The following is a 14,803-nucleotide window of genomic DNA, read 5'->3' on the forward strand; positions in this document are numbered from 1 at the left end:
TGTGTCAGAATGCAGGAAATGAAGCCTTTGATTTTCCTGGGGGAGGACACCCAGACCCCCCGCAATGATATGCGCGCACGCCCCCCAGGCCCATCCTGTCCCATATAGGCCCATACATATACAGTAAAGTATACCTACTACAATACATTAGACTACACCACTGGATGTATGCATTGTGATATCATCTTAAGTGATGACTTAGTTGTTATCTCAATTGTTTGACAGCGTTTTTGTTCTATTTGGTTTAGTTTTTCTTGTATTGCTTTGTATGTCTTTTATTTTAAAATTGTTGAATTGGAAACTGTAATACAATATGCAAAGACAGAAACAGGCTGGGTTAGCTGGATTATCTAAACCACATCATTTGAAGGTAAAATGTTAGGATACTAATGTTGTAATTATCTCCTATTGCACAAGGGAACTGTGCACACAATTACTGTTCTGCAAACTGTGATGGATGTTTTAATGGTCTGTCTATCGTTTTCTTTTCTTTTCCAAATCATTATAGCTAACGTGGAGTTTTGTTTCAAACCTAGCTGCTTGTCTGACTGCTCGTGCTCTTTGCTCCATCTGACTAATTGTTAGCGATGTCGCCACATTCCCAGATGTCATTTACTAACTTAGTGAGTATATTGTTATTGTAAATGTCAGGAATGATGGACAATACTACAAAAATAAGGCCTAAGTCCCTATAGGATTTAGGGGTCCATCCTCAAGAAAATAGAAGAAAAAAATGAAACGAAGATATAAACTTTCACATAATTTTGGAGCATTATTATTACCATATCTGTGTCTAAAACTTTGGACAGATAATACGCAAATAACACTCAAAAAGCTTAAAAACACAACTTGCTGAAGACGTCCACTGGGGGACCAACTACAATTATCAGATATAAGAAAAGTAATTTAGTTAGTTTTGATGTTCACATTGATTTTATATTCATTCGGCTTAGGTTGTGCCCAAAACGGCTTGGGTGCTGCGCCTAAGCCTTATGATAGGGAAAACCCTGTACGTTATAATAAAATAATATAATAAAGTTAAAAATGAAGAAGGCATTACTAAAAAAAGAAAATGTGTATAAATCTGACCCATCATTGCTCCTTGAATAACTAGCAGGTCGACGTGTAAAATGGGCGTGCACGGTAGCTGGATTCTCGCCATTTCACGAGAATCACAGGATCACATATCACACCAAAATCCATCTGGTCAGGCTTCAAGTAGCGCACATGTGACGACCACGACTGTTCGTTCAAACAACACAATGGTTGCCATGATAGACAGAAGGTTCATCCAATCACCTGCCAGCTATTTTTTGAAAGTTTCCAATGAAGGCTTCTCAGATGGTTCTGTGTAAAAAAACATGTGCCGCGTCAGGCTCATGGACAGTAAAATACATGGACACAGCGACGCCGTAGACTTCGACGGCGACCAGTGTAGTCAATTGGAAGCACTTTTCCGGTGATGGCTGAGCGTACTGCGCAGCTACTGCGCAGCCTCCAACTGAGCTTGACAACGTAGATGTGACGTGAGCAACCTGTCTGAAAGTTGGAAGTCTTCTGGTAGCTGTGCCAAGAGAAATCTCAATCATTCCCAATCTTGCAGAGACGGAGAGCGTGAGTAGGAGCTGTCCATGAGTGTAGGAGTAGGAGCAACTTTGCCTGTATAATTTCCCCATCCCCCGAGAATATAGGTATACCTCGTTACCCCTACTTCATTATTTAACAACATACTTTTCTTAAAATATCCTAGTTGTTCGTGGATAAATGTTACTTCATATGAATTCACTTGCCACATACCGAAGTATTTCCAATCCATCAAAACGTTGCTGAAATATTTTTCTTCCGATGCTTTTCATGGACTCTCTATGGGCTTCTCCCTTGACTGTATGGCTCCACGTCTCCCCGATTGCCTGCGAGCTTCCCCTGACTATACGGTAATTTCTCTACTGTGCAACAGAAAGTCGCGTGGTCATGATGCAATCGTTGGCTTTTTTTTTACAAAAACGGCTGCTACGGAGCCATAACGTGAGATACAAGGTAATGGAGCCTTTTATACATTGTCGTGTTTCTTTAGAAATAAACAATGGACAAATAGAGTCTTTAAACGCTTCAGATGTAAAGTTATTCGCTGTCAAAGTGATGCCTAAATGAATGGGAGTCAATGGAATGCTAGCTGAAGGTGATGGCTTGTTAGCCTCAGAATATCCCCATAGGAGGTACGCTTTCCGGATACTCGCTTACCCCCTTGGCCAGGCTAGGTAAAAACCTCCTGCCGCCATTTAAAGCAGATCCTAACGGCTCTTTACTTTGTTGGCCAAACTTTGCAAACATTGCTGTTGAGATGTCCAATTTACACGCCCCTGGTTATTTTGCAAGCAGCTTTAAATGACAAGCAATCCACCAACACCTATGTTCTCACCCTTTCTAACCAGGGAATGAAGGCATGCCCAGATCCGGTAACTGTTTATTGAACGACTTGAGAGTGTTGAGGCGGCCTGCTGCCTTCAAGTAAAGCATTAGTAGTGTGAGAAAGCAGTCAACGAGTCTGCACACTAACATGTAATTACTCATGAGATGACAACGCCTTTACAAGGGAGGTAGGGCGAAAAAAAAAAATCAATCATCGTTGAATTACTATCACTGAGTGTCCTGCAAATTACCTGTGGAGAAGAGAAAAAGAAATTACAACGCATTCGATCCCGTGGCCTCAACTCCATTCCAAGACAATGGCAGGCAGACAGAAAAGGGAACAAAACTCAATGGAATCACTTGAAAGGAATCCAACGCTCAAAAAGCCAGAGCTCTTTCTGTTGTGCATCGCTTAAACTGAGACGCAAAGCCAGCAGACATTAAGCGGTGATTTCTGAATGGATTTTGGCTGTGGATTATAGATATTGACGAACATATCGATAAAAGGTTGTGAAAACAACCACTGAATGCTGAAGCGGAAAACACTAGAGGTTCAGCTGTTATCTGAAATGATGTTCGTCATTAAAGATGGAGAATAGTAAAATGATTGTGTAATACAGAACCGGGATGGAAAGGAGCATGACAAAAACCACCTCTGTGCAACAATGCGCTCACACTGTGAATGTGTGAAAGTGAAGGAGATGTCACGCACCATGTTGCGTGCCACATGTTACGGAGTTTCTTAGTATTTTCCAGTATTGGTGTGGGTGAAATGAAGTTATGAAACCCGTCTAACTTTATCGGGTCAAAAAAAAAAAACGAAAGACAGCCAACGGCAAAAGAAAGCCAGAGACAGAAGAGATTAACATCACCTGCGCTGGCATTGAACCAAACCAAAACAGCGTGCCAGGTCACGCCAGGAGAGGATGCTGCCCTGTCCTCGGTGACGGCATGCAACTAGGAGCATGCTGTAGGGCTGTTGAGACATAGGGCTGAGAAGTGAAAGGGATCAACTCCTATTTGTTTGCTCCTTACTATTAGGGAGCATCAGCGTTTTTAAAAATTTTTTCAGTGTCTGAAAATAAACAACTTATCTTAGCTAGCAGTGTTGTAGTAGTCGAGATCGGTCTTAAGACCACTTTTTGAAGGTCTCTGTCTCCTCTCAGACTCTACCGCATTTTTAGTCTTGTCTCGGTCTCGGATAAAGAGGATTTTATTTCAAGACCGGTCAAGACCACAACTGCAGGGATATCACTTGCTGCTTCAAATGCAACCAATAACTTGACTCATTTCTTATTTGAAATTTGTTACTGTTAACCCCCTCTCCCCGCCCGCTTAACACACACTCCCAAGAAAGTGAATGCGGGAGACAGGAGAAGCTCTGGGACTAGTCTGGTCTTGGTCTTGACTCGGTCTCAACCCCTCAAAGTCTTGGTCTTGACTTGGTCTCGATACACTCTGGCCTTGGTGATGACTTGGTCTCGGTTTAGGTGGTCTTGACTACAACACTGTTAGCTAGTGATGCACAGTTGTATTTCTGGGCACATTTCTGTTCCCATTAGCTCCACATCTGGTAATGTAACACTATTCAATTTTCAACATTATTCTACATCTGTTTGTGTCCAATTATGTCTCGCCGCCATGGCACAATTTTACCTCGGAGATCAATGAAGTATCATATTATCTTTTGTCATCGCAACTTGTCTTCGCCTCAACTGCCACTTTGTGCCCATGTTGCTTCCCTGTGCGTCTTCTCGGTCTGACGGAATGAAATTGAAGAGTGGCTAATAGGGAACAGGGAAACAGAGGTGGCCTCTCCTAAGCTGGCTGGCAATGTAGACACAGATATCAAAGACCAGGAGAGCCAACTAAATTTAATGGACTGTTAAGAAGAAGCAGGAGAGAATTTTTTTCCATTCCTTCCTTCCCTCTCCCCCTTTCTCTCACTCTCTCACCTAGCTAGCTGAGCAGCACATCTCTCTTCCAAATGAGGGGAGTGCCTTAGCCTCCGAATGGAGCGGGCTCTGTTAGATGATCCTATTTGTATTCTGCTGCTGTGCTGCTTCTGCTGATCTGGGAATGAGAGATACAGGCCGGCAGCAGCTCTATCTGGCCAACAGGCCACCCTTGGTTTCTGCCTCTATCCTCTCCTTGCTTGCCCGCTGACCAAATGCCTCTTGGTGCCCTTCAATCCCTTTCCCTGAAATGAACCGGCCAGGTGTTGCACAGTTAATGTTTCTTGCGAGACAAAAGAGCTAGCTTGGTGTGAGGGCTTGAATATAGAGAAGTTGTTTGGAGGCATGGTTTGCCAAAAGATGATAGTGTGTGTCAGCTAATGCTACCAAATGCCTCTTAGTCTTCTGAGATGATTTACCCAGAAGAAAGGGAGAGTGATCTTGTTTTTTATTCTCGGTGGTGCCCTTTGCTTAAACAAATAGGTGGTGTCCAGTGGTTTTAAAAGCTTTAATTTTACTCTAACTATTGCAGAAATTCATCAGACAAAAGAATTAGAGGGGCAGTACCTGTGGGAAAGTGTTCATTGACTGGCCAGTTGTCCACCTGCAAGGTGGCATTACCCCCGTTCCTGGTGAATCGGACCAAATGGTATTTGCCGTCGTTTACCGCTGTGGTCATCTCCTTAACACTGATGTCCACTGTCCCAATGTTGAAAGTCACACCCACTTTGCCTTGTTCCTGGAAAGAGACACAAAGAGAAGAAGAGCAGTAGAAGTTAGTGCTCTGATTCCAGCGTTGAATGAATCCAAATCTTTGAATTCAGTACTTAAGTGAACTAGCAATTGGTGTCGAATGCAGCGAGCTCCACTTTTCAATAAGTCACATCTGTTGCAAAGCTTGACACATTTGAACATTTGAACTGCCACAGTGCCAAGACTCCACCTATTGTTGTGCAGTAACAAATTAATTACACAATAAACTAACTGTAAAAAGTTCAATAAAGCTTCTTGGATGAATGCCCTCGGCTAGTGCTAATGGTGAACTACTCAGAGAACCTGAGGACACCAGCGCTACGCTTCATTATACCACTGTAATGTGATGAAAATAGGCTGCCAGCAGAGATTGTAATGATGAGTAATGCTCCCTGCAGCCCGTCACTACAAAACTGGCAGGACAGATGCCTTTTTTCTGCTGCGGTCCTTACAAACTGTATGAATACCACATGTTTTGTTTAGCTCCTAATGCTAAGCCAGTTTTACCGTGTCCATAAATCGTGATCCCTTCCCATTCATTCCTGACTCCTCTCCCCTCGACCCCACTGATTTTCATGAGCTGCCAGTTTGTTTTATTGTGACTGCTTGCGTATTCATGGGCATGTAGGTGTAACAAGCAAAAGGTTTTAGAGCGGATGCAGGGCTTGAGTGAGTGGCGAAGGGGAAGGGCTGTGTTTTCTGTGTCATTTGTTTTAATCCCCCAAAGGGAATCTCTCAGTGTAATTACCTACTTTAGAAGCCTGGAGTAAAGGGACTGTTTCTCATAAAAAACCAAAATTAAGAAGAATTGCACAAGGGGGGCAGACACATAGTTTACTGATCAGCTGAGACACTGGTCCTGCATGGCTAACTGTTGTTAGACCTTGCTAATGTCAAACTGAATTTCAAACTGTGTTCTTCAGCACTAAAGCAATACAGAATTTTTTTTTTTTTAATGTTAACTGCTTTTAATACCACATAAGAACACTTCATAAGGCCAACCTATACTTAACACAGTCCCTCATGCTTTTATATTCTTAAATATTCTCCACGTAGAGGAATATAATATCACTCTACCACCAGATTATTAGAGCAAGCTGCAGTATGCAATAATAAATGGAATTAATGTGTGTTATTGTATCGCAGGCATGACCTCATACTAAGCTTTGTTCTCCGGCAACACATTTTGCTGAATTAGTTTACTCTTTTGCTGAATTCATAAAAAGGAAAAAAACTAATACGTATGAAACAAACAATGAAATAATACTAACTTTTTTAAATCAAGTTTGTTCCTACATTTCTACTCTGCACCTAGAAAACCTTGGAAGACAGCAGACAGCTCTCATTTTTTATAAGATTATTTTGGGCATTTCCGGCCTTTATTTTGACAGGACAGCTGAAGACATGGAAGGGGAGAGAGAGGGGGAATTACATGCAGCAAAGGGCCACAGGTTGGAGTCGAACCTGGGTCCGCTGCGTCGACGAGTAAACCTCTATATGTGGGCGCCCGCTCTACCAACTGAGCTATCCAGGCGCCCAGCTCTCTTTTTATTTCTCTAAATAAGGATCCTGTTTTTGTTTCTTAGCAAGTACAGGGGGAGGGCACCTAAGGAGCAGTGCATCCAGCAGAAAGATTATATTTTTTCAAGTTTTTAAGAAAGTAGAAAGTTGTCCAAAGTATGCAGTAAAATGACTGTGTGTGTGCATGGAACCTGCAGTGACTCTGCATACTGTAGTTTCCTTGACTGAAGTACTTTTAGATGCCAAGGTGGTCTGAGGACCTGCACTGTATTCAATGCCTCACTTGTACAGTTGAAACACCCTTTGTTTATTCATAAAAAGAGATACAGTGCTTGAGACCATAATGCAAGGAACGACAGAGCGCCGCTCTCCAAAAGAATGTCACCAAAGACATGACAAAGCCATCTCCTAAAAGCCGAGGTAGGGCTCGGAGTGGGAGCCAGACAAGCTGAATATCTGAATGTGCACTTAACGTCTCTGTCAGAGAGGCTGTAAATGGGCTTTTAATTTAAGCAGTTGCCATTAAAACTCAGAGCAACAAACAAAATGCATATGATAAAAGTCTATGGGCACGCTCGCTGCTTATCTAGCAGCATATACACATAATCCATGTACCTAAACAAGTACTCCCCGAATATGTTGATGATTTAATGTGACATGGTGATGTTCAGTGTGTGTGTGTTTTGTACCGTGAAAATAAAGCATGCTGGATCTCCTGACTAATGACTGGACCTTTTCCCTGGTACGAAAAAACCCTATGTGTGACGGCCTGAGCGCGTACAGAGCACAGACAAACACATCAGCGCAAGTACATCCACTGTGACCTTCCGCAGCTCTGGCAGCCCCTGCTCTCCTGTGTAGTCGCATCAAAGCCACATCACCGACCCACTAATACCTACAAACAAAGACAGATCGTCACCCCCCCTGGCCCTGGTACAAAACAACGAAACAAAACAACAATTGTACACCTCTGTAACTGTTGCTGAGTGCCTGCAGGCAGTGTGCTGAGGGGGAACTGTGTGCCGTAGTGCTTCGCAAATGGCACAGCTCTCCCTCTCTCTTCCCTTTCCTTCTGCACTACTCCTGTTGTCCGGCAAGCCTCCCTCCTCCGCCACCGCCACAGCCACCCACCTGCCAGCCCACCCCCGCGCTGCAGCAATGTTTGATTGACAGATCCAATTACGTTTTTTATTGGCCTGTCGCTCGCAAGGCGGGAAGGCACTTCATTGTCTCCTGAGCAAAAGGGGAAAAATGGCTATTGTTCTCTTAGCGGAAAAGATGATGGCCACTATTCCAGGCGTAAACAAATGATGCGCGGAGAATCACTTTCAAACTCACACACACTTGAATGCAAACAGACACCGAAACACACACACAGAGAGTCAAAGGGTGTAACCTTGCGCAACGGAAGCTTCAGTGGTGTCACGTGGCAAAACATACAAAGCAGCGTCCAAGCATTCAATCAGCCGCCCTCACTAACTCTTAAAGCAAACTGAATATAAAATTACAGTAGGGAAAGTGGTAATTTACTGGCATGATGCGCTAAAGCCCTTGTATAGTCTAACATGCTCCCACACCATTTATTGAATGCCAATCACGAATGCCGGCTGTTTTACCGCTGTAGGAATAGCATGAGATTATGTTGGCAGTTTGTGACTCACTTAAATGTACAGTATGTGTGGGCATGTTGTGTTCACGCTCAGTGTAACTAAGACTGATAAATGTGATTCCAGCGAGCAACGTTAGCCCCCCCTCCCCCCGCTGCGAGCTGGCCCTGGTTTGGCAAGAGGAGCTTCAGCGGTCCCACGTGACCCGGCACACACTGACATCAGTAATCAGGCTCGCCACAATCCAATTCAGGGCCGATCAATGCCTCCAACACATGCAGCGCCGCGGGCAGAGTGAAAAGAGAGAGAATCGCTCAAAGCAGGGGTGGACGATCCCGCCAACCGCCATCACAGACAGCCCTTAGCAGACAGCTGCTGTACAGGGGGACACGCTGCTCACAATAGACCCCATCCTCAGCTCGCTGAATGGTCATTCTGCTAAGCCACAGGCCCCAGACAGATATAGACATCTGAAAGCCATTTTGTGGAGGTAAGATGGGTAGAATTAGCACTTTTAGCTCTGCTGGGGAGAAAGAAAAAGCTGACAAAAGAGGAATGGAGACTGAGAAAGAAATGGAGAAATGAATGTGGTTGAATGCCAGATACAGTATCTTCTATAAGAAGATGTGCATTGAAAGCACTTTAAGGTCAGAGAATGTTATTAAAGTGGGAGTTTTTCGCCCCCACAAAAGGTATTGCATTGCAATCAAATCTTGATTGAATTCTGGTACTGACACAGAGTAGTTGTAGCGAGATGACTCCAGTGGATCTATATTAAGTCTCAGTTGGGAGGGAGGGAAGATCTGATATCAAGAATGTGAACATGTCCCAGGGTGGGAGTTTGGGTTACATATCCACCCTTTCATCTGACATCAGCGTTCAAGTTGGCTTTTGTGGTCAGGGTCCATCAAAACTGGATCATAGAAGCAGTGGAAGCAGAATCAATAGAGTGGAGAAGCTAGGACAACGCAAGACGCCATGGATTGATGCACCTGGCCTTCACAGTGCCAAAGCCATTTATCGTCAGTAATTGACAGAGATAACTCATAGATGGCGCAGTGATTTGTAGCTGTCTGTTCTTGTGCGCATCAGGCTCTAGAGTCAGGAATTTGCAAAAGAGTAGGATGTTAGAGGCTGTTAAGGAGAGGTTTTTGTGTGTGCTGGACTTTATGTGCAAGTCATTTCTTCATGTACAGAATGTACTGACAACTCGACAGGCCCTAGGCTGGGCAAGAGACTGGCATATTTGATGCGGCCTTGAAATTGTGTAACACTATTGCCGAGATTGAAAGCCCCTAATTACAGGAAAAAAATGTCTTAATTTCCACAATAAATTAAATGGATCAGTCATACAAAGCAAATGTACAACATGTACAACCAAACATGGTGTGCATTGTTGGATCAAACCTTTGGATGATAAAAATGTGAAGAAAGACCATACTTTGTTTTTGAGTGGTTAAAGGGTTGGTTCACCCAAAATGGCAAAAAAACTTATTTTGTCACTTACCCCTAGTAGCATCTTGCTATGCAGATTGTTTTGTTTTGATTTTATTTGTCCAGGTTTTGAGATATCCGTCTCTGAGATTCCGGCCTACGTCCTAATTTGATGTTCTACATTTTTCTTATTGTCAACAAATCCCATGATTCCTGTGCCACAGAGCTCTGTTATTGTCCTGAACTGTTAAACACACTGTTGCACTGAATGACATGTTCCTTCATTACAGTGAGCATGGGCATTGTAGTTTATTTTCACACAAATCCACATACACCGTCCTGCTCATGTAAAACTCATTAGAGCAAAAAATGTCTATCAATCCGCCCCTGAAAATAGATTCAAGATTCAAAATCCTTTATTAATCCCACAACGGGGAAATACACAATGTTACAGCAGCAAGGTATAGTCCCAACAAATGCAGTATTTACCTCTGTGCGAGTTAGGATTGCTAACAGTGACCACCTGTCTTAGGAAATCACTTAACCTTTATTTAAATACGAAACTACAAATTTGACCAAAAATGTCCATTTTCAGAAGGACCAATAGGCCTTGTGTTGACTAGCACGGACAGGGTGGAGAAGTCGAAAAGTATTGAAAGATGGACTAAAGCATTACTGATTTTGGTCTTTTCTTGGGATTTGCTGACCAGTATGATACCAGCCTTTTCCTTTAATTTGCGGTGCTCACAGCATTGAATAAGCACACGAAAACCTTGAATAGCAAGGTGTCTTACTTAAAACAATGTCCCTGGTACTGTGGATAATCAACAGAGCCCCCTGTCAGGAGGTTTTAATTGGGTTTATATCTTTAATGGAAAGCATTTTCTTTGAAAAGCTGGCACAGAGAGTTATGTTGGTTACACAGAGTAACAAGGCCAATGGCTGAAAAGAGAGGTTGTGACTTTTAAATGTAATTATTCAACATTGTGAGAACATTCCATTCTCCTCCATTGTATTGGTGTGGCAGCAGAATCTCAGAGATGGGTATCTCAAAACCTGGGCAAATAAACCAAAGCTACCTGCATGGCTAGATGTCACAATTGGATAGCGTGTAAACATATGGTTTTAATGTATAATTTAAATGAACTGATTAAGCAGGTATGGGCAACTATTGGCTTTGGCTGGGATATGAAGTTATGAAAGTGAGATAACGTATTGAAAAAGAAAGTCATGATTGTCATGAATGAAGCACAACGTGATACACATGCAGCTGCGGCAGTGATGCATACGGCTGCTGACAGACAAAGACCACAAAAAGGCCCTCATTTAGAAAGATCTACTCTGCAGTGGGACCAAATGAAACACTGCAGACACCGTTTTTTACTTTCTCATATTAGAAGCAGACGCTGCAGGGTTCCTGGCTTCTTTTTGTACAGTGGCAGTCTTAATGCACTATTCAAATAAACATTTCTCTGAAAACTGTGAAACTCCATAAATCATTAATTGGCTTAAACGTTCATTCAGACATTCATAATCGGCTGCCGAGCTGTTGTCAGAGGCGATGTGGGAGGATACACGGCACAGAGGCCTGGTGCCTCTGAAATATTGATCACACCTAAAAGAACCCAGAGGTCTAACACAGGCTATATTTCACACCTGAATGAGCCTGATAGAACAACATCATCGAAAAAGGGTGGGGAGGGGGGCGGTCCATTAGCCAGTTGGTTAATGCGCAGGACTGCCAGCTAATGTTAGCCCAGACTGAAGAGGAAGAGTCACTGCATTTTTAATATAAACACAAGCAGCAGCGTTGCCGGGGAAGGTAATGGCTTTGACTCCTGTGCCTGGGCTCAATGTCAAACTCTGAGCCTCGCTGTTTGATCCTCTGCCGCAGAATATGAATCGCGCAGGGTCAGCCCTATCAATTATTTATACCCACTCTTTCTCTATTTCCTGTTTGTCCGCTCCTGTGGCTGTAACTTGCCCTGACACTAATGGCGGGCGGCCTGGTGAAAACATTTATCAATGTTACCGCAGAGTCCTCTCCAGCTCTATACTATCACTTTCAGGCTTTTGGAACTTAAGAGTACTGACAGTGCACTGATCCTAATCATCACTACTATACTTTACTGCATGTGTCTTGGCTGCATTGTCTCAGTAAAGTCCCTGAAACAACCTTTGGTTGCTGCATCCTCTACTGCCAATGAATCTGTTGCTAAATTCAGGAACTATTGACCAACATAGGTACTTCTTCACGTCTCTCCATCAGGGTGGTGAACTTTATCCATGGCTAAAAGAAAAGAAAGAATTGTGCATTTGATCAGCACAAACATCCAAGCTATTCATTCACTTTCAAAGTTTTGATACTAACAGCACAGCTGATGAAAAACACTACAACCAACATCTATTTATTTTTCCACCTTTTTCATCTATTTTTAGACCTTCATAAAATAACTACCAACATGTTATTATAGACCGTGAACAGAAAGAAAAAAAAATAAAATGTCTAAAGAACAAATCCATTTATAGGTGCCGAATGTTGCTCCATCTCTGTTGAGTGTTGCACCATCTCTCTTTATGGTCAAAATACTACACAGCAGAAGTAATTATAATGCATACTGCATAATTACAAGCTTGCTAAATCACAGAAGCGTGGGAAAACTTCAGCCATGAATCTTCATCTGCCTGACCTGCTGCTACACTACTTCATTTGTACCATTTCAACGCAGTGTGTGCGAACTATTGGAAACATAATCAGGCCATGTGCGAAAGCAAAGAGCCTCAGTCGCCCGCCCACACACACACACACACACACACACACACACACACACACACACACACACAGTATTAATATTCCGATTCTTGGACTGATGTTTCGCAACAGCTGTTAAGAAGGTGCTGGGAATAAATCATTAGTTTGATTGCATTTACTCAGTGTCGCTCTGCACCAGTGTCCATTAAAGAAAAAGCAGCTTTTTGTGTGACCTCACACTGCACCGTGTTGGGCCACGTGGTCCCTGCGCACCAGGGTGCTCATTTAGAAAAACAGAGCCAATGAATGGGATTTGTGCTAGATGGAATAATATGCTGTGAAAGTCCATTAGGGACTAGGTTAATGAAATTGAAACAGCTTGGTGATCAAATTAGAATCTGTTCGGCAGATATTTAATTTAATGTGCTGCTGAATTCGAGCACTTTCTATTTGGTAGCCCCGGAATGAAACCAGTGCACAATAAATCAAGCGGGGACACAATTCATCCTATGCTCTCTCTCCCTAATATTTCTGAAATTATCAACTTTCTAATGTCTGTATTTGCACACAGCATACATGCTATTTAAAGTAGTAAAAATAAATGGAAAAAAAGTACAGACATACAGCACCCGTGTACCGCACAAAAAATAACAAAGAGACTTTATCTTTGACCTTTCAGTGTGTTTTTCCATAGAGAATACCTTCAGTCACAATCACATGCATCGGTGCCTGCAGCTGCTTGGTAAAGAGTCACGGGGTGAAATGATTTGAATAGACACACAAAAGATTTCAGCTTGTTTGAAGAGCTGCCCTCTGTATTTTGCACGCTCTCCTTACCATGTCTGGGGTAATATGCAAAGCAAAACCACACTGGGAGAAAGGGAAGCAGAGAAGAAGAAAAAAAAACCCTCAACAGTAGCTATTTCAGATAGCTGCACATTATCCCAATTAACAAAATGGATCGTAATTATTGGAGGAAGAGATGCTAATTCGAATTGGGGGGGATGGGGAAGCAGACACAGACTCTTTCTAATAAAACAGGACTGACAGAGTTGCTCTCTTGTCTTGTGTGTGGTAGCCATAAAAGCGTCTTTGAGCGTCGAGCAAAGCTTGGACCACAGCTAATTGAGTGAGGAAAAAGAGAGACAGACAAAGAGACGGAGAAAGAGAGTCGCTGCTTCTCATCCGTCTGTTTATGTACACATACTATTCTGGGCACGCACTTCCAGGCACAGACAGGCTGATGACTGTAAACACACAAATGTGCACACATGAAACACACATACACAGACTCAGTTGGTTGCTGTAGTTTTTTTTTTTTAAGATTTTGTCACAGCCATTGTTTGTCCAATGTTGTCTCTGCACTCTGCGTTAAAATTAGAAGTGCTAACACCCACGGCTCTGGGAACAGGTGTTAAAATGCTAATGGCTGGCATCTACAGTACACAGTTTTCTTATCTCTCGCCGGCCCCTGTCAGGTCAAGATTGTGGATGGGGGTGGGGGTGGGGGAGTGCGCTTGTTCCCCAATCACAGGAGATGATGAGACAGAAAAAAAGGGCCTCCTCTGTTCTCCGCTGAGGGGGAAACACACTAGTTGGATTGCCCCGAAACACGCTGGCAGCAGAGGGGTGGGTGGTTTGTTGCTAAGGGTAACCTGTCTGGGATCAAGACTCTACCCTCCACCTTGCCTGCAGAGGTGTCAGAGATGAAGGTAGAGGGAAAGGAATGAAAAGAGAGAGATGAAAGGATGAAAGTGGACGTGCAGAAGAGAGGCTATGAGGTGAGATGGAAAGAGAAGAACTGCAGAAGGATGATTAACTGAGAAGAGAGTGCAGCATTAGGCACCCCGGTCCTAACCACACTCCTTTTTCTTCTTTCTTTCTTTCTTTCTTTCTTTCTTTCTTTCTTTCTTTCTTTCTTTCTTTCTTTCTTATTTTCTTTCTATCTATCTATCTCACTCTGTGTTTGATAGTCTACTCAAGAGGATTTTCATTTTATTTTGATTTGAGACTGATATAGTCTCTGTGATAATATCAACCCGTGGGTCTCCCTCCCACTATAAACACTGAAGACACCGATGGCTGCTGTTTAAATTCGCACCATTTGCAGGGTAATTGCTCCAACTAGGAGAGATTATGATTTGGTGAGAAGATAAAGTGAATCTCCAGTTGCTATAAACACAGTTATAATGGAGATATATTAGTGTGGCTTGTGAAATGTGTGCAAAACAATACCTGTACGATCATTTTAAACCAAACAGAGCTGCCATCTTCCAACAGTGGTGAAGTACTGTCCTAAGTACAAGTACTTTAATTGAGTATTTCCATTTTATGGTACTCTATACTTCTACTCCACTACATTTTGGAGTGAA

At 42.9% G+C, this 14,803-nt stretch overlaps 1 protein-coding gene across 18 annotated transcripts in view; it reads right to left on the minus strand.

Moving 5' to 3' along the window:
• nrxn3b (neurexin 3b) overlaps nucleotides 1-14,803 on the minus strand; it is a 330,684-nt gene that overhangs the window by 45,727 nt on the left and 270,154 nt on the right. For all 18 annotated transcript variants that reach the window (XM_039781091.1, XM_039781084.1, XM_039781082.1 and 15 more), the window contains one exon: nucleotides 4,932-5,103. In XM_039781091.1, coding sequence (XP_039637025.1) covers nucleotides 4,932-5,103 — 172 coding nt within the window. The remainder of the gene's footprint in view (nucleotides 1-4,931; nucleotides 5,104-14,803) is intronic.

Source organism: Perca fluviatilis, chromosome 18 (assembly GCF_010015445.1).
Source record: "Perca fluviatilis chromosome 18, GENO_Pfluv_1.0, whole genome shotgun sequence".
Classification (NCBI taxonomy): Eukaryota; Metazoa; Chordata; class Actinopteri; order Perciformes; family Percidae; genus Perca; species Perca fluviatilis.